Source organism: Oncorhynchus nerka, linkage group LG17, assembly GCF_034236695.1.
Source record: "Oncorhynchus nerka isolate Pitt River linkage group LG17, Oner_Uvic_2.0, whole genome shotgun sequence".
NCBI lineage: Eukaryota > Metazoa > Chordata > Actinopteri > Salmoniformes > Salmonidae > Oncorhynchus > Oncorhynchus nerka.
Genome location: NC_088412.1, coordinates 27,061,614 through 27,089,279, shown reverse-complemented (window position 1 = coordinate 27,089,279; position 27,666 = coordinate 27,061,614). Strand labels below are relative to the sequence as shown.

The 27,666-nt window shown below is 41.3% G+C and overlaps 1 protein-coding gene across 2 annotated transcripts in view; it reads right to left on the bottom strand.

Moving 5' to 3' along the window:
* Positions 1-21,371, bottom strand: part of LOC115144998 (formin-binding protein 1-like) — a 78,950-nt gene extending 57,579 nt beyond the window's left edge. For both annotated transcript variants that reach the window (XM_029686184.2, XM_065003096.1), the window contains exon 1: positions 21,207-21,371. In XM_029686184.2, coding sequence (XP_029542044.1) covers positions 21,207-21,230 — 24 coding nt within the window. In that variant the 5' untranslated portion in view covers positions 21,231-21,371. The remainder of the gene's footprint in view (positions 1-21,206) is intronic.
* Positions 21,372-27,666: the final 6,295 nt, after the last annotated feature.

Here is a 27,666-nt window from a genome sequence, read left to right as displayed (position 1 = left end):
AAACTACAAAGTACAATCAAGGAGAAGCTCCACTGATTATCCCTCTCTCTCATTCACTCTCCGTCTAACAGCCACCTAATTTCCTGACTCTCTGAAGTATGGTTAAAGTGCCCCTTGAACAAGACAGTCATCACATCCTCCTCCTTTCTCGGCCTGCTGGGCAATACACAGAGAAATGCCACGGCTGACATGACTAATAGCACACAGTGCAGTGGATCTCAGTGAGTTCATACTACTACTAAAGCCATTGGCTACCTTTAAGGAGCCCCACCCGTTTAAAAAAAAAAAAGAAGCCCCAATCATCCACTAACATTTCAGCTCCAGCAGGAAGCAGTATCCTTCCTGACATCCACTTGAGACAGAGGAGAGAAAGAAAGACTGTATAGAAATGAAAGAAAAGAGGAGACAGAGGACAGAGCTGTAGAGAGAGAATAGAGAAATAAGATAGGCAGAGAGAATAGAGAAATACAGGAACAGAGAGAGGGTTAGACAGAAATAGAGAATGGGGGGGGAGGACACAGTCCACATGACACTGGCACTGCCATAATGCGGCACAGCAGGGCCACATCACAAGTTCACAACTGACTGGCCTCAGAGTTTTGATTACTGAGGAGTAGTATCTCCATGTAGCAGGAGCCTCAGCTTTAGCCCAGCCAGGTTGTTACCAACTACTGTACCGAGGAAGCAGCAGCAGCACTGACCTCAACCAGGTGACCTGCCCAAGCCACAAACATGAACCACTGACAACCACAGCTATTCTTATCTGCACCAAACGGAAACTCTTCTTCTCCCTCCACGAGTGTATTATGACAGCACATCCATTCTCACTCAGTCTCCCTGCTGAGTGAGTAGCCAGAGAGGAGAGAATGTGTTCAATAGTCAGGATGAGAATGTGTGTATGTTCTGCCGTCCCAGTAAATCATCTTCAGGACATTTTAATCAGAGGACGATCCTGGCACAGCTGGTGTAGAGGTTGAGGGGGCAGCCAGGACTGAAAGGGGGGTAAGCAAATCTGTTGTGCCCTTGTGTCACTTGGCTGTCTTCCTAGCTCACTCCAGAGCCTGCTTCCAAAACATAATATATGGCATAGAAAAAGTCAACAGTAATGTGAACGTAAGAAGTCCTCCGGTTCAGTCCAGCGCAGCAGGCTGAGTCAGCCGAATGTACTGTAAATTAAAATCTTCCCTACACAATCTGACAATGTAATTTCAGTGCGCTGCAGTCCTGAGCAGTTCCACAGAGTCCTTTAGGTGCCTTATGGCAAACTCCAAGTGGGCTGGTGTATGCCTTTTACTGAGGAGTGGCATCCATCTGACCATAAAGGCCTGATTGGTGGAGTGCTGCAGAGATGGGAGAACCTTCCAGAAGGACAACCATCTCCACAGAGGAACTTTGGAGCTCTGTCAGAGTTAACATCAGGTTCTTGGTCAATGACCATGAGAAACAAGATTCTCTGGTCTGATGAAACCAAAATTGAACTCTTTGGCCTGAATGCCAAAGAGAATGGTTGATTGTCAAGGGCAATGAATTCTATTATCTTGGCGTCAATGATTTCGCCTTTGAGTTGTCTCGCTGAAATTCTTACTCTTTCAAAATGACTGCTCGACTTGTTGACTACTCGATTCACGGAGGTGACATTGTGGGCTAGGTTAGGAATGCTGTGTTGCACGTGTAGCGTAACATTTTACGTGGCGTCATTACGTCATGTACCAATGTTATATAGGCACGCCCGGTAGCTTTGACATCACATTGGCGTTAAACTAGACATTGGGCCAATGCCGGCATTCTTAGCTAATATCGGTCGATTCCAATAGGTTCACAGATATACCGTGCATCCCTAGTCTGAACACTTCCCGAATGCACTGTATATCCTCTTGAATGGATGCCAGTTCAGTGATGACGCGTCAGGTTCCGCTTTCTATTGCTGAGTTTGAAAAGACATCAAAGCATTTGGAATTATATTTGGAAAGAGTGGTAATTGTTGCAAGAACTCCAACTCCAAAAAACAAGCAATATTCTTAAAACAGTCATTATTATTACTCTCACGTCAGCTTTTTTTTGCCAAATGTAAGTTTGGAACACAGGCTCTAAAATTCTTGTTGTAGCTTCTGTGAACGCAGCTAATGCCTCTGATAAGGTGAATGAAAACCCCTTTGACCATCCTCTAATTTACACACTCATGAAGTGGTAAGACTACCGTTCATACCGGTAGAAGACCTTCTGACTCTTCCACACAACACAGTAAGAGGATCCTGCAGGTGTAAAGTAAGAATATTGCTCTGGAGCACTGAAGGCTTTTGACACTGCTGGGATTGACGTCCGTCCAATGCCTTTCCTCAATGTGTACAAAACAGCAAACTCCGCCAGGTGATTTGTTGTGATCCTTATCTGTGCTGTGGACATCCTCACTACAAACATGCATACAGTTGAAGTTGGCAGATTACATACACTTAGGTTGGAGTCATTAAAACTCGTTTTTCAACCACTCCACACATTTCTTGTTAACAAACTATAGTTCTGGCAAGTCGGTTAGAACAGCTACTTTGTGCATGACAGAAGTAATTATTCCAACAATTGTTTACAGACAGATTATTTCACTGTATCCCAATTCCAGTGGGTCAGAAGTTTACATACACCAAGTTGACTGTGCATCTAAACCGCTTGGTAAATTCCAAAATATGTCATGGCTTTAGAAGCTTCTGATAGGCTAATTGACAATTTGAGTCAATTGGAGGTGTACCTGTGGATGTATTTCAAGGCCTACCTTCAAACTCAGTGCCTCTTTGCTTGACATCATGGGAAAATCAAAAGACCTCAGAAATACAATTTGTAGACCTCCACAAGTCTGCTCCCAAGAATGAACCCATTTCCAAACCCCTGAAGGTACCACCTTCATCTGTACAAACAATAGTACGCAAGTATGAACACCACGGGACAATGCAGCCTTCATACCACTCAGGAAGGAGACGCGTTTTGTCTCCTAGAGATGAACGTACTTTGGTGAGAAAAGTGCAAATCAATCCCAGAACAACAGCAAAGGACCTTGGGAAGATGCTGGAGGAAATAGGTACAAAAGTATCTATATCCACAGTAAAACGAGTCCTATATCGGCATAACCTGAAAGGCCGCTCAGCAAGGAAGAAGCCACTGCTCCAAACACTCCATAAAAAATCCAGACTACGGTTTGCAACTGCACATGGGGACAAATATGGTACTTTTTGGAGAAATGTCCTCTGATCTAATGAAACAAAAATAGAACTGTTTGGCCATAATGACCATCGTTATGTTTGGAGGAAAGCTTGCCAGCTGAAAAACACCACCCCAACCGTGAAGCACGGGAGTGGCAGCATCATGTTGTGGGGGTGCTTTGCTGCAGGAGGGGCTGGTGCACTTCACAAAATAGATGGTATCATGAGAAAGTAAAATTATGTGGATATATTGAAGCAACATCTCAAGACATCAGTCAGGAAGTTAAAGCTTGGTCGCAAATGGGTCTTCCAAGTGGACAATGACCCCAAGCATACTTCCAAAGTTGTGGCAAAATGGCTTAAGGACAACAAAGTCAATGTATTGGAGTGGCCATCACAAAGCCCTGACCTCAATCCTATAGAACATGTGTGGGCAGAAAATAAAAAGTGTGCGCGAGAGCAAGGAGGTCTACAAACCTGACTCAGTTACACCAGCTCTGTCAGGAGGAATGGGCCAAAATGCACCCAACTTATTGTGGGAAGCTTGTGGAAGGCTACCCAAAACGTTTGACCCAAGTTAAACAATTTAAAGGCAATGCTATCAAATACTAATTGAGTGCATGTAAACTTCTGACCCACTGGGAATGTGATGAAAGAAAGAAATCATTCTCTCTATTATTATTCTGACATTTCACATTCTTAAAATAAAGTGGTGATCATAACTGACCTAAAACAGGGAATTTTTACTAGGATTAAATGTCAGGAATTGTGAAAAACTGAGTTTAAATGTATTTGGTCAGGGTGTATGTAAACTTCCGACTTCAACTGTATCACCTGAACTCTTGTGCTGCACCATATTCAGTAACTCTTTAAACCGGGCATCGTTTGATGTTGTAATTAACAAAAAAAAACAAGGTATGACCATGCATTTGAAACATTGAATGCAGATTGAGTAGTGTCAGCGCAAGTTATTGTGTGTCAAACTAACTCTGTCCTGGTGTCCCACTTCTGTTTTATTAATTTATGCTTTTGTTCCAAGAACTATGAGCATTTGGCAGCCATTGTTCTGCGAGCATGGAAAATGAATTTAGCTTTAGCATGGGCTCTCTGGGAGTGGGCTTGAGTTGTATAAGAGGGTAACTGAGTTTATTGTTCACTTACTCCCCATTCGTTTTTATACTGGGCCTCTTGCAGCTTGACTAATAGTTTGGGTCTGTTTACATGAAGTGGGAAAAATAAAAAACATGAGAAAGCGGATAGCACTGTTTCACCTTTTTGTTGACATGACAAAGCAATGTATTGCTTATTGACCAGATAAATACAGACTGAACCACGTAATCTAGGGGGGATTGAGTTGTGTGTGTGCCAAGAATCCAGGAAAGTTGTCGTTTTCAGACATTTTTTCTTACCTACCTATTGATTCACAGGCTGTTGTTTTTCTTCCCAGACAGACAATGACCCAAGTAGGAAGAAGGCACGTGTAAGAAAGGAGAATTATCAGGCTGTGTTTTAGTGACCTGCATACTAACGTGTTGACTGGGAGTTGTTGCTGCTGTGGAAACATAGGACAGACAGGGGGTTGTTTGTATCCCAGGCAAAATGTCACTAAGCTGACACTTTAGTACACAATGTGCTAGGTTACCCTCCTCTGAAAGAAGACTTACTTATATATATATTTTTTAAAGTCAGGTAGTGGACTTTCTCATGTACAATTTTATTTATTTATTTTTATTTTTATTACAAATGGCCCAGACCAGACAAGTCCTGAGTATCAGGATCAGCCCATATCCTGCAGGCCAGGGTAGGCAACTAGATTCAGCTGCAGGACGATTTTTGTCAGAGCGAATGATCAGGGTACCAGAACATGATTATAATCATAATCATTGAACACAACTAAGACCAAGTGGAGTTTGTCATTTTCAAATATAATCATTTCATACCTTGATCAAATTGAGGAACAATCATGCCACTTTTTTAAAAATTCACAGGAATACATGGGAACAGATTTCCTTACTCATTTTTAGCTAAACTCTTTTTTTTTCACTGAAAACTTTGGCCCGCAGGCTGCATGCTGCAGGCTGTGTTTTACAAGACAATACTTTAGCAGTACAAGAAATGTATGCCTCATCTCCAGAAGTTAAATAAACAACAGAAGTAGATTAGCCAAGCATGCCAAGCAGGGTCTTACTAACTAACCTACACTCTAGTTGACACAGTGACTAAGACTACACTTAAACTTTTTTTATTTTTTATTAAAAAAAATCTATTTTAGTCTTTTAGCACAGAAACAATTCGGCTTAAGTGCCTTGCTCAAGGGCATACTCAACAGACATGATTTTTACCTAGGTCGGCTCAGGGATTCGAACCGGCAACCTTTCGGTTATTGGCCCAACACTTTTAACCGCTGGGCTACATGCCGCCCGCAGACTTGAATAAGATGTGCCAAATATTTATAGCATGTATGTCATGTTTTGTACTGTTGTGTAAAGTCAACATATGGTACATTTGGAAAGTATTCAGACTAGAGGTTGACCGATTAATTAGGGGCGATTTCAAGTTTTCATAACAATCGGAAATCAGTATTTTTGGGCGCGGATTTTATTTATTTATTTATTTAACTAGGCAAGTCCGTTAAGAACACATTCTTATTTTCAATGACGGCCTAGGAACAGTGGGTTAACTGCCTCGTTCAGGGTCAGAACTACAGATTTTCACCTTTTCAGCTCGGGGATCCAATCTTGCAACCTTAGTTACCTAGTCCAACGCAATAACGACCTGCCTCTCTCTCGTTGCACTCCCCAACTGTTACGCGAATGCAGTAAGCCAAGGTAAGTTGCTAGCTAGCATTAAACTTATAAAAAACAATCAATCATAATCACTAGTTAACTACACATGGTTGATGATATTACTAGATATTATCTAGCGTGTCCTGCGTTGCATATAATCTTACTGAGCATACAAGTATCTAAGTATCTGACTGAGCGGTGGTAGGCAGAAGCAGGCGCGTAAACATTCATTCAAACAGCACGTTTGTGCATTTTGCCAGCAGCTCTTCGCTGTGCGTCAAGCATTGCGCTGTTCATGACTTCAAGCCTATCAACTCCCGAGATGAGGCTGGTGTAACCGAAGTGAAATGGCTAGCTAGTTAGCGCGCGCTAATAGAGTTTCAAACGTCACTCGCTCTGAGCCTTCTAATACTTGTTCCCCTTGCTCTGCTTGGGTAACGCTGCTTCGATGGTGGCCGTTGTCGTTGTGTTGCTGGTTCGAGCCCAGGGAGGAGCGAGGAGAGGGACGGAAGCTATACTGTTACACTGGCAATACTGAAGTGCCTATAAGAACATGAAATACAAATGGTATAGAGGGAAATAGTCCTATAATTCCTATAATAACTACAACCTAAAACTTCTTACCTGGGAATATTGAAGACTCGTGTTAACAGGAACCACCAGCTTTCATCAAATCAAATTTTATTTGTCACATACACATGGTTAGCAGATGTTAATGCGAGTGTAGCGAAATGCTTGTGCTTCTAGTTCCGACAATGCAGTAATAACCAACAAGTAATCTAGCTAACAATTCCAAAACTACTATCTTATAGACACAAGTGTAAGGGGATAAAGAATATGTACATAAAGATGTATGAATGAGTGATGGTACAGAGCAGCATAGGCAAGATACATGTACATATTCTGTTCTGATAAAGGAACTGAAACGTTATAGCTGTCTTACATAGCACATATTGCACTTTTACTTTCTTCTTTGGAACCACCAAGACTATTCCTTGAGCTGGCCGCCTGGCCTAACTGAGCAATCAGGGGAGAAGGGCCTTGGGTCAGAGAGGTGACCAAGAACCTGATGGTCACTCTGACAGCGTTCTAGAGTTCCTCTATGTAGATGGGAGAACCTTCCAGAAGGACAACCATCTTTGCAGCACTCCACAAATCAGGTCTTTATGGTAGTGTCCAGATGGAAGCCACTCCTCAGTAAAAGGCACACGATAGCCCGCTTGGAGTTTGCCAAAAGGCGCTTAAATACTCTCAGACCATGAAAAACAACAGTCTATGGTCTTATGAAACCTAGACAACTCTTTGGCCTGAATGCCAAGCGTCACGTCTGGAGGAAACCTGGCACCATCCCTACGGTAAAGCATGGTAGTAGCAGCATCATGCTGTGGGGATGTTTTTCAGCGCCATGGACTGGGAGACTAGTCAGGTGAACGGAGCAACTAGTCAGGTGAAAGATGAATGGAGCAAAGTAGAGAGAGATTCTTGATGGAAACCTGCTCCAGAGCACTCAGGACCTCAGACCGGGGTGAAGATTCACCTTCCAACAGGACAACAAACCTAAGCACACAGCCAAGACAATGCAGGATTGGCTTTGGGACAAGATTCTGAATGTCCTTGAGTGGCCCAGCCAGAGCCCGGACTTGAATCAATCGAACAGCTCTGGAGAGACCTGAAAATAGCTGTGCAGCAACGTTCCCCATCCAACCTGACAGAGCTTGAGAGGAATATATATATAAATAGTTATTTTGTGTATGACTGCGGAAGACAAACTATCAATCACTTAGACCATGTATTTTCAAGAAGAAACTGTTCCTAAGAAACTGCTCTCTATTAGTGATGCACTGACGAGACATTTTATCCAATACCGATATTTCCTTGCCAAAAAAAACCCTGATAGCGATATATATATATTTTTTAAAGAGTCCTTTTAAGCAGTCTAGTACAGTTAAATAGTTAAACACCCATGGACGCAGCGGTCTAAAGCACTGAATCTCAGTGCAAGAGGCGTCACAACAGTCCCTGGTTTGAATCCAGGCTGTATCACATCCGGCCGTGATTGGGAGTCCCATAGGGTGGCGCATAATTGGCCCAGAGTCTCCCGGGTTTGATTGGGGTAGGCCGTCATTGTAAATAAGAATTTGTTCTCAACTGACTTGCCTCGATAAATAAAAGGTTACACACACACACAGACACACACACATAAAAAGTTGTTGGCATTTGTGTATGTTTTACTGGTAATGGGAACAATCAAAACCTATTTCTTTCACTTACTTGCTGTGCTGTTTCATTGTTGATTTGTTCAGTCGTTTCATTCTCAACCAGGATTTCTATGGAACGCCATGTGGGTCTTTGCTATGGAACGCCATTTGGGTCTTTGCTATGGAACGCCATTTGGGTCTTTGCGTGTCAAAAAATATACAATTTAACACTATTTGACAAGTCAAATAAGCTTGCTGACCAATCAGGACCTGAATATGACTGCACATCACATAATTTAATGCATTGATTCATTTTTACGTAGCTATTACACTATCACTCGTATTTCATATGTCACAACGATTCATCTGCTATGATGCTGGTAAAGTTGTCTTGCGCACCTACTGTGCTGGTCATTAAAAATGGATGCAAACAATGTTCTTCAACAAAAACATAGCAAAACGACAAACTGTTAAAGTAGCGATAGTTAGCTAGCTAACTATATAGCTAGGTGTCATCATCTAAAATAACCCTAATTTATAAGAAAGTTCTTATTTATTTTATTAATGGTGGTTGGGCCCATCTATGTGAAGCTAGTCAAAATAAGGATTAGGCACAAAAGCGGAATTTGCGGTTAGCCTTCAAAATAAAAGTATGGCATAATTCTACTATTTATATTCATTTGCACCACTGTCAAACTTTTCAAATTTTCAAATGACTGCTCGATCCACACAGCAGACATTGTGGGCTAGTTTAGGAATGCTGTGTTGCACATACAGCGCAAAGTTTTACGTGGCGTCATTATGTCACATACCTACGTTATATAGGTATACACATCAGCCTTGACATCAGTTTTGCACATCAGCGTTAAACTAGACATCGGGCCGATACCAATGTTGGCATTTTTAGCTACTATCGGACGATTTAAATATGTTCACCGATATATCGTTCATCCCTACTCTCTATGTATCCCCTCTTGATTGCGCATTCTTCTGTTTCTTACATAGCAGGTTTAAAAGAAACACATGCCGGACAAGTTTAGCAACGCAATGGATTATGGTGATTGTAGTTAATTACCAAGTTTTCTATGCTAAACTATGTAGAACATTGGCCTGAAACTACAACTCCCTAATACAATCACACTGTTCGGGCATATGATCAGATTTGTCTCTAGAGAAACTGCAGTGCAATGAGAGCATTGAGCTCAGGAAAACCAAAAACCAAAATGGAATTCAAATAATTGAACCAACATCTGTCAATTAGTTGTTTAAAAAACAAAAAATGACCGACATTCCGGTTAAACCGCTCAGCAGTGCCAGAGGCATATGGGGCCAAAGTCTCATACACTCATAATCCGAGACAGTTTCACACGCACCACTGGTGTCTCCTCTACTCGGTTTACCCAGCAGAGAGATGGTTTAAAGCTCTGCTTACCGGTCAAAGTCACCTTGAAATTGTGTGGGGGTGATGAGCCCCTTGTATTGAATGGGACAGGAAGAGAAGGGGGAGATGCAGGCCTCATGGTCTGCCCCCCCCCAACCCCATCCTCCTGGGCAGACCCCCAGCCACACACAGCTGTAGTGCTGAACTAACACCACTCAATTAAATGATAACAGAGCACACAGGGCTATGTCCCTCTAAGGCCAGATGTCAGAAACTCATGATGCTATTATTCACCAAAAGAATCCCTCTCCCACATGATAGCATAAGAGTTGTGTTAAAGCCAAATGCATTTTTTCCTCAGATGTACCATACTATCATTTTAGCACTGTACTAATGTGGCTTATGACATGCGCTTTCTCACTCTAAATCAAAGCGTGAAAATTACACAGAACTAGATAGCGAATATAATGAGCTCAGTGTGTCAGACCCCAATATCACATGAATACAACACTATAAATTACTAATTGATTAGATAACAAAGAGTAGGGGAGAGCAGGTACAATCGTAACACCTTCAATTTATCCAAACAGAAGCTGTCTCAGTACAAGTCCATTTCGGTTCTCTCCCTGCTTGAAAAGTTTTGCAATTTGCATGTTCGATGGGCGAATATTTTTTCCAACCAGCTGAATCTCTCTTATACTGCCCTGAGCATCAAGTCCCAATAATTCAAACATGCACAATCGTCATCACTACATGTTGGCTAAACATTGACATGATTTGACAATTTACACTATTGTTGTCTCTTGTCAGAGGCAAGTGAGGTTGCCATGACTGCTGAGTTAGGGGCAATTGTAACGCAGTGTTAAAATGAACCGGAGCCAAATGATAAAATATATATTTAACTTTAGGATTGTATGAATTATACAGTGCCTTCAGAAAGTAGTCAGACCCCTTGACTTTTCTCACCTTTTGTTACACTACAGCCTTATTCTAAAATGGGAAGATTATTATTTATTGAACTACACACAATACCCCATAATGACAAAGCGAAAACATTTCTAAAACCCTGTTTTTGCTTTGTCATTATTGGGTATTGTGTGTAGTTTAAAAAAATAATAATAATTTGAATAAGGCTGTAACGTAACAAAACACGGAAAAAGCCAAGGGGTCTGAATACTTTCCAAATGCACTGTAAGTGTAATGTAATAATGAAATGCATTTTAGGAATTGGGTGCTTAACGTGTAATGACTTTAGGCTTCTACAAACAAAGCACATAGCCTATCGGCTAGCTAGTGAACTCTGGCAGTTAATCAATAAAGACAATTAAGTTCAGCAATATGCTTAGTTACAGCCTCTGTACAGTTGAAGTCAGATGTTTAAATACATTTAAACTTAGTTACACAATTCCTGACACTTAAACCTAGTAAAAATTCCCTGGTCTTAGGTCAATTAGGATCACCAATTTATTTTAAGAATGTGAAATGTCAGAATAATAGGAGGGAGAATGATTTATTTCAGCTTTTATTTCTTTCATCACATTCCCAGTTGGTCAGAAGTTTACATGCACTCAATTAGTATTTGGTAGCATTGCCATTACATTTTTTAACTTTGGTCAAATGTTTTGAGTAGCCTTCCACAAGCTTCCCACAATAAGTTGGGTGAATTTTGGCCCATTCCTCCTGACAGAGCTGGTGTAACTGAGTCAGGTTTGTAGGCCTCCTTGCAAATATTGTGCATTTCTCCAAAAAGTACAATATTTGTCCCCATGTGCAGTTGCAAACCAGTCTGGCTTTTTTATGGCAGTTTTGGAGCAGTGACTTCTTCCTTGCTGAGCGGCCTTTCAGGTTGTCGATATAGGACTCGTTTTACTGTGGATATAGATACTTTTGTACCTGTTTCCTCCAGCATCTTCCCAAGGTCCTTTGCTGTTGTTCTGGGATTGATTTGCACTTTTCGCACGAAAGTATATTCATCTCTATGAGACAGAAACGCGTCTCCTTCCTGAGCAGTATGATGGCTGCGTGGTCCCATTGGGTTTATACTTGCATACTACTGTTTGTACAGATGAACGTGGTACCTTCAGGCGTTTGGAATTGCTCCCAAGGATGAACCAGACTTGTGGAGGTCTACAATTTTATTCAGAGGTCTTGGCTGATTTCTTTTGATTTTCCCATGATGTCAAGCAAAGAGTTTGAAGGTAGGCCTTGAAATCCAGCCACAGCTACACCTCCAATTGACTCAAATTAGGTCAATTAGCCTATCAGAAGCTTCTAGAGCCATGACATCATTTTCTGGAATTTTCCAAGCTGTTTAAAGGCACAGTCAACTTAGTGTATGTTAACTTCTGACCCACTGGAATTGTGATACAGTGAATTATACGTGAAATAATCTGTCTGTAAACAATTGTTGAAAACATTTATTGTCAGGCACAAAGTAGATATCCTAACCGACTTGCCAAAACTATAGTTTGTTAACAAGACATTTGTGGAGTGGGTGAAAAACGAGTTTCAATGACCTAAGTGTATGTAAACTTCTGACTTCAACTGTATGGCTAAGTTACATGTTGCTGATAAGCTTAAAAATGGAATGTATGAAAGAGCTTAGAAATTGAGGTTACATGACATATAAAATCAATTTAGGGATGAGAAGAGTTGCAGGGACAAGAGTGGAGTCACATTTACAGAGCGCACCAGCACAACAGGAAGAACCCAGCAGGTGTGTTTTCAATGTGATTGTCAGAGGACGTAGACAGTGCCAGCAGAGAGTATTAAAAGGTACAATGCTATAATTGTGTGTAAATCTCTATTGGATTGCACTCATTATCCTGGGGTTGTACTGTGCAGGAAAGGTGTAAAGTTTAATTTTTTTTTTATGTAAAAGAAGCTTGGCTGAAAACAAAAATGTAACAATATTAACATGATTCTACAAATTTGTTTTAAATCAGTTTTTTTATCCGAACTGTGCCAAGACATCTTAAGAGAACACGATCTCTCCACCTTTATCCACATTCAGCGCATGATCCCAAAAACCACAGATTGGAGGGGGAAATCACAGACAGGAGATTGCCATGGTATGTAGACAAACACTAGTATTTTCACACTGCAAAATAAAATAACTTCAGCTGAGATTTTAAGTTTCTTCAATGCCCCATTGTTTTAACCCTATGAGCAATGGATTTGAAATGTGTGCTCATGTAAAACCATTAACTTTGCTCCTGACTGGAAATAGATCAGAGATAAAAATAAATATGCCGGATCATGGTGAACCATGGCCACAGTCAGCCTTCAATTGATGTGACCAGATCTCAAAAACCTGATAGAATGAAGTACCAAATACAGACCAACTACAGCCTACTCATTAGTCATTACCCAGTCTTCATTCACCATGGTTGTTATTGGAAGGAAGCCTTGAAAGCCCCTCTGTGAGGCAGGCTGGCAGCACCACCAGACAGACTGGCAGGGAGAGAGTTTAGCTCTAATCTTGGCCTCACCTGATTTAACCCCATGTTGTCCAGATTAACACTAAGAAGGAAGCCTGGACAAAGGAGGTTCACCAGCCAACCCACAAACCATAGGAGGAACTGAGCAACCCAGAATGTGAATCATCTTTTTAACAAGCTATTACAGGTAGGCACAGTCTACATTATTCAGAGGACATGGGATTGCCCTGTCAGAGAGAGAGAAATATATAAAGACATGTTGTATGGCTGTAAACCAGCTAAATACCACAAATTGATGCTCTGAAAATCTGCATTAGGGCGTGAAACATCTGCCAAAAAGTTCCTACTAAATCCTATAATGGAGAAGGAGTTCAAGTTGTCAAAAACATGACAGAATCACAAGGCCAGGACGATGATTCAGCCCAGTCTGGAGGAATAGCACTAATTGAACTGTCTTCGACTGTGCTCTGCTGTTTCTGTGACTCCGTTCTTAAAGCTCTGACCGCCAGTGAGGCGTTACAATGCACCGTCTGGGTAGGAGACGCACGCTGCGTCTGGATAGCATGCGCAGCAACCCCCCCCCCCTTAGTAAGAACCCATCTTAGACCTCCCTAATAATCACAAAAGAAAAATGGTCTGTCTGATCATTATGACAGATTATGGTTTATTTACCTTGTAAAAAGCAAAGACTCCAAAGACAGTCCAGTGTGTCCAGGGCAGGCTTTGACAAGATGCAAATTATAGGGCCTAGGGGATGGAGCCCAAGTAGCGACGCTAAATAACGTCATACTGTCTGAAAATAAAAAGGTATGAGGACACCACTTCTGAGTGTTTGACATAGCAACTAGAGGTCGACCGATTAATTAGGGGCGATTTCAAGTTTTCATAACAATCGGAAATCGGTAATTATGGCGCCGATTCGCCGATTTGTATTTATTTTATACCTTTATTTAACTAGGCAAGTCAGTTAAGAACACATTCTTATTTTCAATGACAGCCTAGGAACGGTGGGTAAACTGCCTTGTTCAGGGACAGAACGACAGATTTTCACCTTGTCAGCTCGGGGGAACCAATCTTGCAACCTTACAGTTAACTAGTCCAACGCAATAACGACCTGCCTCTATCATTGCACTCCACAAGGAGACTGCCTGTTACGCGAATGCAGTAAGCCAAGGTAAGTTGCTAGCTAGCATTAAACTTAACTTATAAAAAAACAATCAATCATAGTCACTAGTTAACTACACATGGTTGATGATATTACTAGATATTATCTAGCATGTCCTGCGTTGCATATAATCTGACTGAGTATACAAGCATATAATCTGACTGAGCATACAAGTATCTAAGTATCTGACTGAGCGGTGGTAGGCAGAAGCAGGCGCGTAAACATTCATTCAAACAGCACTTTCGTGCGTTTTGCCAGCAGCTCTTCGTTGTGCGTCAAGCATTGCGCTGTTCATGTCTTCAAGCCTATCAACTCCCGAGATGAGGCTGTTGTAACCGAAGTGAAATGGCTAGCTAGTTAGCACGCGCTAATAGCGTTTCAAATGTCCTTCGCTCTGAGCCTTCTAGTAGTTGTTCCCCTTGCTCTGCATGGGTAACGCTGCTTCGATGGTGGCTGTTGTCGTTGTGTTGCTGGTTCGAGCCCAGGGAGGAGCAAGGAGAGGGACGGAAGCTATACTGTTACACTGGCAATACTAAAGTGCCTATAAGAATATCCAATAGTCAAAGGTTAATGAAATACAAATGGTATAGAGGGAAATAGTCCTATAATTCCTATAATAACTACAACCTAAAACTTCTTACCTGGGAATATTGAAGACTCATGTTAAAAAGGAACCACCAGCTTTCATATGTTCTCATGTTCTGAGCAAGGAACTGAAACGTTAGCTGTCTTCCATAGCACATATTGCACTTTTACTTTCTTCTCCAACACTTTGTTTACTTGAGGCTAAATTGATTTTATTGATGTATTATATTAAGTTAAAATAAGTGTTCATTCAGTATTGTTATAATTGTCATTATTACAAATAAATTAGATGTAAAAAAAAATAATAATATTGGCCGATTAAATCGGCTTTTTTGGTCCTCCGGGAAATTGGTATCGGCGTTGAAAAATCATAATCGGTCGACCTCTAATAGCAACCTCATGTTGTACTGTTTTATATCAGAGAAATCCCCTGACAGTATCTCTAAAAACATACAGTAGGTCAGTTTGCAAAACAAGTGTAGACAAAATCAGGTTAAGCCATCATAAACCACAACAAACTCTTTCCTTCAATATTAGGTCCAATGGCCTGACATGCCTCAGCCAATGACCTATACTATTTACCATAAAACTGCACAACTAAAAGCTCCAACATGACCAATGGATTTACACGGTAAATCTGTGCAGATGAAGCAAAAATAAACAAATGAATGCAATCCAACGCTGCAGGCACTCTGGAAATGTAGTAGTGCCTCCACCTATCAAATCCCTGTTCACTTGTGATTCCTCCTGATATACCTCTCATTGATTGTTTTACCATATTTCCTTTGTTTTGTCCTGTGTAATTTACTTGGGCAGGGCAGCATTTCCCCTCAATGTTCCCAGTCTTCCCCTGGGGATGCATGGGAACACACGTTACGCACCAAACCCTCTGTCTCCACGACCCTGTCTACCTCCCTCCACTCTCTCCCTGCTCAACACCTCCCTGAGCCATACCTGCTAGCACAACTTCCCTTTATTAAAGACGACATCCACCCACACACTCCCCTACACAATCCTATGATATCACACCCTCTACTCACTGCGGAGAAGGATTTCATGTTGGGTGCTGTGAACTGAATGCAATGGCAGGTCTCAGCTGTGACTCAACATCTGTGTCCTTAATTGAACTCTCTCAAACTCTGTCACTCTTCATTGCACAAAACGACAAGCCAGACTTTAACCATGATCATATCCCTCCCTGTTAACAGCTGTTGCAGTCAACAGAACATAAGCTAGCCTATAAGACATCTGTTATGAAAAAGAATGCTAGAATAACTGTTGATAGCCTGTGTGCTCAGCATGGTAACATTTTGTAGACACACTGCTTCCATTCACAAACCATCTCCAGTGGATCAGTCTCAGTCAGTTAGCTGTGGGGAAATGCCAACCCCATGTAATAAGATGTGTTAGTCTCAGGCTTTTAGGTCTCAAAGCCATGGATGAATGCCAACATGCCAGGCAGACAGATAGTACTTCGACATGTGAACAGATAAATGTGTAATGCACACATATGGCCAACAGTAACAGCCCATCAGAGCCTAAAATCATGTCAATATCACACCTGTCATTCCTTCACTACAGACAGGCCCAGATGTGTTTTTTTGCATCATTGCAATGTGGTTAGTTTCCTTTCTGAATACTCTGGAGTACGCTTACATGCACACTAATAACTCGATATTACACGGATTATGGCAGTAGGCAGAGTATGGCGTTAGTCATGCAAACACCTTATCTTCATTTGCTTAAGGTCATAATCTAAGTAAGCACACAGCGATTAAAATACCTGCTTTCCTGAATAATCATTCTAATTATTAGGACATGTAAACAGCTTAAAAATCAGTGTTTCAGCTGTGTATTTGATCTGCCGCATGTGCCAACACTAATCAAACTATTATATTAATCTGACTCAATGTCTAGGTAGGAACCAGAAGGTATCAGGGCTAAATGAATTTCATTCATAAAAAGAGACAAGACAGACGACATCAGTGTTACGGTGCTACAGATGCAAATTCAATCTACTGTATGTTACTAGAGATGCCTTTCAGTGAACCAGAGAATCTGGGGAATAAATAATCCCATCAGGTCTTGAAGGGATTCCTGATAGAGATTTAAGAGTAAAACCATATGGAATGAGCATTTTGAATCAAGTTGGTGCCCGTATAGCACACAGTTCAAATTTTAGGGATAAGGGCCTAACACATACAGCCAGACAATCAGACTATGCCCGCATGGCCGATTAATTAGGGCCGATTTCAAGTTTTCATAACGATCGGTAATCTGCCTTTTTGGACGCCGATTGTGGCCGATTACATTGCAACCCACGAGGAGAGTGCGTAGCAGGCTGACCACCTGTTACGCGAGTACAGCATCAAAAGGACCTTGTGGCTGCAAGGAGCCAGAGAAAGTTGCTAGCTAGCATTAAACGTATCTTATAAAAAAAACTATCACATAATCACTAGTTAACTACACATGGTTGATGATATTACTAGGTTAACTAGCTTGTCCTGCGTTGCATATAATCAAAGGTGCCTGTTAATTTATCATCGAATTACAGCCTACGTCAACTCGTGATGATTTAACAAAAGCATATTTGCAAAAAAAGCACTACAAATGTTTTTTGTTTTTTTGCACAAATGTATCTAACCATCATTTAATGCCTTTCTTAAAATCAATACACAGAAGTATATATTTTTTGAACCTGCAAATTCATGTTAGCAGGTAATATTAACTAGGGAAACTGTCACTTCTCTTGCATTCAGTGCAAGGAGAGTCAGGGTATATGCAGCATTTTGGGCCGCCTGGCTCGTTGCGAACTGCGTGAAGACAATTTCTTCCTAAAAAAGACCGTAATTCATTTGCCAGAATTTTACATAATTATGACATAACATTGAAGGTTGTTCAATGTTACAGCAATATTTAGATTTAGGGATGCCACCCGTTCAATAAAATACAGAACGGTTCCATATTTCACTGAAAGAATAAATGTTTTGTTTTCGAAATTATATTTTCCAGATTTGACCATATTAATGACCAAAGGCATGTATTTCTGTGTGTTTATTATATTATAATTCAGTCTATGATTTCATATTTGATAGATCAGTCTGACTGAGCGGTGGTAGGCAGCAGCAGGCTGGTAAGCATCCATTCAAACAGCACTTTACTGCGTTTGCCAGCAGCTCTGAGCAATGCTTGAATCACAGCGCTGTTCATGACTTCAAGCCTATCAACTCCCGAGATTAGGCTGGCAATACTAAAGTGCCTATAAAAACATCTAATAGTCAAAGGTATGCGAAATACAAATGGTATAGAGAGAAATAGTCAACGCATTATAATTCCTATAATTACTTCAACCTAAAACTACATAACTGGGAATATTGAAGACTCATGCTTTCACATGTTGTGAGCAAGGAATTTAAACGTTAGCTTTTTTACATGGCACATATTGCACTTTTACTTTCTTCTCCAACACCTTGTTTTTGCATTTAAACCAAATTGAAAATGTTTCATTATTTATTTGAGACTAAATTGATTTTATTTATGTGTTATATTAAGTTAAAATAAGTGTTCATTGTTCAATCAGTATTGTTGTAATTGTCATTATTACAAATAAATATCTGAAAATTATTTTTTAATTAATAAAAATAAATAAAAAAGATTAGGCCGATTAATCGGTATCGGCATTGAAAAATCATAAATCGGTCAACCTCTAAAATCAGACAGCATAGGCTAATGTCTTTACAGCACAACTCAAAATATTTGAATTGCAGAAGGTTGGCCAAATTAGGCATTTTACAGCATGGTGCAGTAGGTTAGGTTCATGAGACCTTTATTATACATACAGCTCTTGCAATCAAGCAATAAGAGCCTCACAAACTGAACTGTAAGCTATTGCCCGAATATACACTGCTCAAAAAAATAAAGGGAACACAATGTAACTCCAAGTCAATAACACTTCTGTGAAATCAAACTGTCCGCTTAGGAAGCAACACTGATTGACAATAAATTTCACATGCTGTTGTGCAAATGGAATAGACAACAGGTGGAAATTATAGGCAATTAGCAAGACACCCCCAATAAAGATGTGGTTCTGCAGGTGGTGACCACAGACCACTTCTCAGTTCCTATGCTTCCTGGCTGATGTTTTGGTCACTTTTGAATGCTGGCGGTGCTTTCACTCCAGTGGTAGCATGAGACGGGGTCTACAACCCACACAAGTGGCTCAGGTAGTGCAGCTCATCCAGGATGGCACATCAATGCGAGCTGTGGCAAGAAGGTTTGCTGTGTCTGTTAGCGTAGTGTCCAGAGCATGGAGGCGCTACCAGGAGACAGGCCAGTACATCAGGAGACGTGGAGGAGGCCGTAGGAGGGCAACAACCCAGCAGCAGGACCGCTACCTCGGCCTTTGTGCAAAGAGGAGCAGGAGGAGCACTGCCAGAGCACTGCAAAATGACCTCCAGCAGGCCACAAATGTGCATGTGTCTGCTCAAACGGTCAGAAACAGACTCCATGAGGGTGGTATGAGGGCCCGACGTCCACAGGTGGGGGTTGTGCTTACAGCGCAACACCGTGCAGGACGTTTGGCATTTGCCAGAGAACACAAAGATAGGCAAATTCCTCACTAGTGCCCTGAGCTCTTCACAGATGAAAGCAGGTTCACACTGAGCACATGTGACAGACGTGACAGAGACTGGAGACGCCGTGGAGAACGTTCTGCTGCCTGAAACATCCTCCAGCATGACCGGTTTGGCGGTGGGTCAGTCATGGTGTGGGGTGGCATTTCTTTGGGGGGCCGCACAGCCCTCCATGTGCTCGCCACTGGCCTGACTGCCATTAGGTACCGAGATGAGATCCTCAGACCCCTTGTGAGACCATATGCTGGTGCGGTTGGCCCTGGGTTCCTCCTAATGCAAGACAATGCTAGACATGTGGCTGGAGTATGTCAGCAGTTCCTGCAAGAGGAAGGCATTGATTTCCAATGATAATTTGTGTGTGATTTTGTTGTCGGCACATTCAACTATGTAAAGAAAAAAGTATTTAATAAGAATATTTCATTAATTCAGATCTAGGATGTGTTATTTTAGTGTTCCCTTTATTTTTTTGAGCAGTGTACATACTTCAGTCTTTTCAGGACACCGACATGCTTTTGAGAGAGATAATTTAGCAGTAACTGAATCGTTCAAGGAAAAACCGTAGTAAATGTACATTTTATCAACAAAACAGGTTCAAAGGTTAATCATACTGAAGTGAACCCATATAAGCCACATGTTGAATAAATCTTCAATATAATGTTCTCTTCCCTCAAACTACATAACAGTGCAGTTATCTCTATCAATGTTAGAGATCAATGTAATTGGTATGAAACAGGCTCATCACTTCTTTGACTAGCTATCATGTTGGCAGCGACACTGCAGTCTTCGCAACTATACATTTTAGAATGATTAGCTGCCCCATTGGTAGGATACTGGGGGTGACCAAACGTTTTATGGGCAACACCCATGTAACTGGAATACATGTCAAAGGAGTTCAATGTCCCTGGTGAGGAATATTTCGATAGGTGCAGATTATTTTCTCACTAACCAAATAACGTGTAACAGATTTTTGCTGCAGTAACATGGTAGCTAGATATAGTCACAAAAATAATTTGGACGATAAACCTTTTGGGCAAGCCGGGTGATGTAGCCAGGGGCCTGGCTGTCAGAGGGCAAGTCAGACCAGACAGAACATGACAAAGACCGTACCTGGAATAAGCACCCCCCCCCCCCCCCCCCACCCCCTCCCTCCGTTCAATGGGTGGGTTGTTTTTTGTTATATTTGGGAGAAGAAAAATGCTTGATTTCCTCAAGTCTACTATTGTTTAACTATTTGACTTGCGCAATCTCATTGCAAACTGGGAACAATGCTGGTCAAGCAGTTTGAGGAGTCACTCACACCCAGCCATATATAAATAAACACTCGAGCTTTAAAACCAAGTTAAACGAAATGTGTACGTGCATTGTTTCATGCTGGTAGCCATCAGATCCATAAACGCATCGAGAGAAAAATAGTACAGGTGGTTACTTGCGTTATTACCCTCCTGTCTCCACCTTTTTGGGGGGATAGCTAACGTTAGCTAGCTTGCTAGTCTGTGTGTGAACTAAGAGGGGTGTGATAGACTCCCTTTTCAAACATAAAACAATAACTGATCAATCAAGCCCCTGTTAGAGACAGTGTTATGATAACAAGTACTAGACAAAGATACGCAAATTATCCCCTTTGCCTGGCGGACATCTCTACACGTCTTGCCTATTGTTTACCGTCTGTAGTACTATGGTAAAGGTGCATGCCAGGCTTAGCTGGCTAGCAGCTTACACAATGCTAAGGTAACCGAGCACCTTCATCGAATTCGTGCTAAATTTTGGCAAGCGTGTTATCAACACAAGAACAAAGAAGAGAGCAACATGGTTTATACCAATAGCAAACTTACCCAAAGCTCCGTTCCCCAAGTCATTGTGGACTCCCCTGGTTGCTAAACCCCCAGATTGTCAGTGTATTCCCTGCTCAAAACTCGCCAATGTTGCGTTTCCAATCGTCTGCTGTCGTCTGTGGTATACACTCCTTGCTCACATCCTGAGGAGCTGTCTAAATTCAGCTCTAGCGAAGGAAGTTGGGATCTAGGATTCAGAGAACCGGGAGGTTCAGGTTCGCCAATAAAATGTTAAATGCATGCATGTTATTCCTTATTATTTAGTCATCAACAAATATATAATATAATAATATTATATAACTTTAATTCAACAGATAAAATAATTACATTTGCTATTCTAGAACTATGCTGATGACATGATCCTCTGCACAGTATTTTTTTAATTCCAAAAATTTGGTGGGAAGAGGAAGACTTTCTGAATAAATTGCATCATCAATTCATTAATTTTGTTGAAATATTCATATTAGCTGCTATCGACCACAATCACTTTGATGATTTTGTTAGAATAATTTGGCCTCAAAAGTTATCCACAATAAGTAATTAACCTTTCATTTATTTAACTCTTACTGTTGAATATAATGCATTTATAAATATACATTTAGTGGGAAATGTCAGGGGACTAATGTCACCTTTTTTATGATTTGCACCGACGCCTATAAACTCTGCGATTGATAAACAAGCTTAATCTGTTTTATTGATTAGTAAATGGCGCCATTTAGTGGTATGTATGGAATATAGGCCAATCAGATAGGCGCATTAAGGGATCCTTTTTGTTTCTGTCAAGACGTTAATCGTGTAACACCTATACGCGGAGTTATTTTGAAACACATCTAATATATTTTACGCAACTAAATAGTCATGTAAAGTTGCCTATCAATGTAAGTAGCTACTTTGCTGCACACAGTCCAAATTATTTGTGATATTGCTGATATTATGTCTGTCTACTGTAAACATCAGTAGTTGTTTTTATATTCACACTTTCGGACATTCAACAGACATTCACAGAACAGCGCAAACTGGCGCTAACCAGAATAGAAAGAAGAGTGGGAGGCCCCGGTGCACAACTGAGCAAGAGGACAAGTACATTAGAGTGTCTAGTTTGAGAAACAGAGGCCTCACAAGTCCTCAACTGGCAGCTTCATTGAATAGTACCCGCAATGTCAACAGTGAAGAGTCGACTCCGGGATGCTGGCCTTCTAGGCAGAGTTTCTCTGTCCAGTGTCTGTGTTCCATTGCACCTCTAAATCTTTTATTTTTATTGGCCAGTCTGAGATATGGCTTTTTCTTTGCAAATCTCCTTTCCCAGTTTCATCAACTGTTTTTAATTCACACTGTTCCAGATGCAAAGGGGGTTGTACCTAATAAAGTGATCCCTGACCACTGTATCTATAGACTTTACAGAATTTTTTCTGCGTATACTCGGGGTATTAAACATTTGGCTGTAAGTGTTGAACCTCAGGAAAAAAGCCTGAAAAAGGAAATACTGATACCGGAAAATACATTTTGGGAGGTATAATGTACTTTGATGTAGGTTTGATGTACCTACTGTAGTTGTTGTAATTCATGTGCCATAATCCCACATGGTGATCTCATGGAACCTTTCTGTTTTTCTCTTTTAGCCATTAGGGGAGGTGTTATTTTTATTCTGCATTAGGCTAACAGGAAATACAGAAAAACAGAGGGAAATTCTCAGACTTACAGTAGATTACAACAAGGTTGACTAGGTGTTTTTGAGATAAACTTTTGTCTCCAATAGGTCATGTAAAGCAGAAAGACGATCTTTGGGGGACCCTTTGCTACAGGGTGTGGGAAGGGGGCAAAGCACAGACAGTGAGAGAACAATGTAGTATGCAACTGTGAGGGACAGATTTAGTCTTTGAAGCACAACCTTTAAAATGATGGGTTCCAGAAAGCGTCTTTAAATATGTCAACAATGCATACAAATGTGGTCCTCTTTTTGTTCCAGTCTTCAATGCGAAACAAGACTGCTCAATGTGTGCTTTGCATCATCCAGAGAAAACTGATGATCATCTGACCAACTGGGTTTGTCTTTGTGTAATATAACAGTAAGCTATGAAAAGTAATGTAGTTTCATCCTTCAAGACATTTAGAAGTATGAAACTTTGTCTTGAAACTCTTTTATCAGGGTTATCCTTGTGTTATTGCTAGGGTTGCACATTTTGGGGAATATTCAGAGGTGGAAACTTTCCGTGGGAATTAATGGGAATACATGTATATGGGAATTAACAGAAATATATGTAAATTAATATTAATACCATTTAAATGATAAGAGCGTCTGCTAAATGACTTAGATGTAAATGTAAATGTAAAATGTAGATGTTTTTTGCATTGGATATATTAGCCATATCATATGGAGACAGAAACATAAACCTTTTACCTTATCATAAGTAGACAAATTGCAAATTATGAAATCCTTCCAATAGAAAAAAACAATAATTTAGTTACGAATTTAACTTTAATTAAATGAGTTGACTCTTCACATGGGATGATTTCACTGAACAACAAAATAAAGGGAATATTGAATGATCCCCAATGATCCCCAGCGCATCTTCAACCTCAGAAGGCTGAAGAAATTTGTCTCGGCCCCTAAAACCCTCACAAACCTGTCGGCTTGTATCACCGCCTGGTACGGCAACTGCACCACCCACAACCAAAGGGCTCTCCAGAGGGTGGTCTGCCCAACGCATCACCAGTGGCAAACTACCTGCCCTCCAGGACACCTACAGCACCCAATGTCACAGGAAGGCCAAAAAGACCATCAAGGACATTAACCACACGCGCCACGGCCTGTTCACCCCGCTATCATCCAGAAAGCGAGGTCAGTACAGGTGCATCAAAGCTGGTACCGGGAGACTGAAAAACAGCTTCTATCCCAAGGTCATCAGACTGTTAAATAGCCATCACTAGCCAGCTACCACCCGGTTATTCAACCCTGCACCTTAGAGGCTGCAGGATTGAATAACTGGGTGGTAGCCGGTTATCACTGGCCACTGTAATAATGGAACACTAGTCACTTTAATAATGTTTAAATAATGTTTACATACGGATTTACTCATCTCATATGTATATACTGTTTTCTATTCTACTGTATTTTAGTCAATGCCACTCCGACATTGCTCAATCTAACATTTATATATTTCTTAATTCCATTCTTTTACTTTTAAATGTGTGTGTATTGTTGTGAATTGTTAGATACAACTGCACTGTTGGAACACAAGCATTTCGTTACACTTGCAATAATATCTGCTAAATATGTGTACGTGACCAATAAAATGTGATTTATAACAACCATGTCATCTATTCATTGCTTTTCAGGGGTTTGAGGATCAAAGGCAGACTACGTCCTATTTATAACTCATCTCAGTCAACTCTATGGAACGTTGACCCGTGCACATCTAGCATGCCCAGGTGTCCAGAACGCTGTTTACACTCAAGCATATCAGCAGGCAACCTATGGCAACGTTTGGCACAGATTCTGTCAGGCCGAGCTAAACAGCAGCCAGTGTCTTCATACTTGATGAGCACCAGTGTGCGCGGAAGGCGATTGCTAAGTGCCTTTCCAGTTTTAGATGATGCCCTCCAGCCAATTCACAATGATGTATTCCAGGCAGAGGAGGCTGGTGGGAGGAGCTATAGGAGGACTGGCTCATTGTAATGACTGGAATGGAATTAAGGGAATGGTATCAAACATATGGAAACCACGTTTGACTCCGTTCCATCTATACCATTCTATCCATTACAATGAGTCCATCCTCCTATAGCTCCTCCCACCAGCCTCTACTGATTCCAGGCTAACCTACGAAACAGCCAGGCATGCCAACAAAGGTAGGTAGAAACTCCATATAACTCAGCAATGTCAGTGTATCAACTAGTTTTCCATTTGTGCTGTATTGTACCAGCCTTCTGACTATGGTGGCCCTTGCAGGTATATTTTAATACTTTAATACTTAAAGAAGTGGGTGGAGAGAATGCAGTAAAGAGGCACACCCAGAGAAACAAAAATACTTTTACAACTAACTTAATTATATTTTCATGCAGTCTTTCATTGCTTCATAAAGTACATGCATATTGGAACCTCTTAAATGATCTATGTTCAAATAAAATATTAATGACCTGCCACATTTTTTAAGCAGAATGTTCAACAAAAGAGCATCAGGACAATAAAGTATTTTTTTTGTTTAACCTTTATTTAACTAGACAAGTCAGTTAAGAACAAATTCATATTTACAATGACGGCCTAGGAACAGTGTCTTGTTCAGAACCACAGATTTTTACCTTGTCAGATCAGCGATTCAATCTAGCAACCTTTCAGTTACTGGCCCAACTATCTAACCACTAGGCTACCTGCTGCCCAAAGTTTAACCCTGTTAATTTGCAAATCAGTTTGGTGTGTTCTGACCAATCATATCTTTCCCTACCAAAACAAGAACCAGATTAAGATGGGCAATCTTTTTGAATGAGAATTGAGAACACAAGGAAAATAAGTCTCTTTAGCCAGCTTTCATCTGCTTTTACAAAGAGCTTCTCTGAGAGCGGCTCATTGCGATGGCAGTGGAATATTCTAGATGCAGAGGGTATTGCAATCTTGATCAGGTGAGCCGGTCGCATCCGCGCTTCGGTCTCCTTCGGTCTGCAGGTTGTATAACTTTTTCATTACATTTCATTACATTTCATTATAGTACAACGGTCTGATTTGTCTAATCTTAGCAATTTCTTCTTAGCTAGCTACATAGCCGTCGTTGTATCAAAGATAATTGCGTAATTATCGTATTTCGTCGTCCTCCTATCTGCCCAACACGTTCACCGTCTACCGTAGCATTGTAGTAACTATCACACTCAACTGAACGACTTGATTAGTGTAGTGTTAGCTAGCTACATAGTTGTCTTTGCTGTCTTCGTATCCAAGATAATTGTGTAGTTTAGAGTGTGGAGTCTTAGAGTGATAATTGCGTTATTATCGTATTTCGTCGTCCTCCTATCTGCCTAGCAGCTAGCCAGCTAGCATACGTTCACCGGCTACCGTAGCACTGTAGTAACTATCACACTCAACTGAACGACTTGATTAGTGTAGTATTAGCTAGCTACATAGTTGTCTTTGCTGTCTTCGTATCCAAGATAATTGTGTAGTTTAGAGTGTGTAGTCTTAGAGTGATTATCTTAATTTACCGAGGTTAGCTAGCCAGCTATTTTGTCGTCCTTAACGTAGGAGACACTCCTAGCTAGCCAACAGCCAGCCAACGTCTACTGAATAGAACTTTCGCATTCCGCTTCGCTCCACAGGTAGTATCACATTTTCATTTAATTTCATTACAGTCCCAACGGTGTGATTTGTTTGATCGTAGCTAGCTACATAGCTAGCTACATAGCCGTCTTTGTTTCAAAGATAATTGTGTAGTCTAGAGCGATTTTCTAGGTTAGCTAGCCAGCTATTGTCGTTCTCCTAACGCAACGTAACGTAACCAACACTGCTAGCTAGCCAGCTAGCCCCCGAATAGCAGCATTGTAGAAACTTCACACTCAACGGAACGACTTGATTAGGGTAGTGTCAACAACGCAGCTAGCCTACCTCAGCAGTACTGTATCATTTTAATCATTTTAGTCAATTAGATTCTTGCTACGTAAGCTTAACTTTCTGAACATTCGAGACGTGTAGTCCACTTGTCATTCCAATCTCCTCTGCATTAGCGTAGCCTCTTCTCTAGCCTGTCAACTATGTGTCTGTCTATCCCTGTTCTCTCCTCTCTGCACAGACCATACAAACGCTCCACACCGCATGGCCGCGGCCACCCTAATCTGGTGGTCCCAGCGCGCACGACCCACGTGGAGTTCCAGGTCTCCGGTAGCCTCTGGAACTGCCGATCTGCGGCCAACAAGGCAGAGTTCATCTCAGCCTATGCCTCCCTCCAGTCCCTCGACTTCTTGGCACTGACGGAAACATGGATCACCACAGACAACACCGCTACTCCTACTGCTCTCTCTTCGTCCGCCCACGTGCTCTCGCACACCCCGAGAGCTTCTGGTCAGCGGGGTGGTGGCACCGGGATCCTCATCTCTCCCAAGTGGTCATTCTCTCTTTCTCCCCTTACCCATCTGTCTATCGCCTCCTTTGAATTCCATGCTGTCACAGTTACCAGCCCTTTCAAGCTTAACATCCTTATCATTTATCGCCCTCCAGGTTCCCTCGGAGAGTTCATCAATGAGCTTGATGCCTTGATAAGCTCCTTTCCTGAGGACGGCTCACCTCTCACAGTTCTGGGCGACTTTAACCTCCCCACGTCTACCTTTGACTCATTCCTCTCTGCCTCCTTCTTTCCACTCCTCTCCTCTTTTGACCTCACCCTCTCACCTTCCCCCTACTCACAAGGCAGGCAATACGCTCGACCTCATCTTTACTAGATGCTGTTCTTCCACTAACCTCATTGCAACTCCCCTCCAAGTC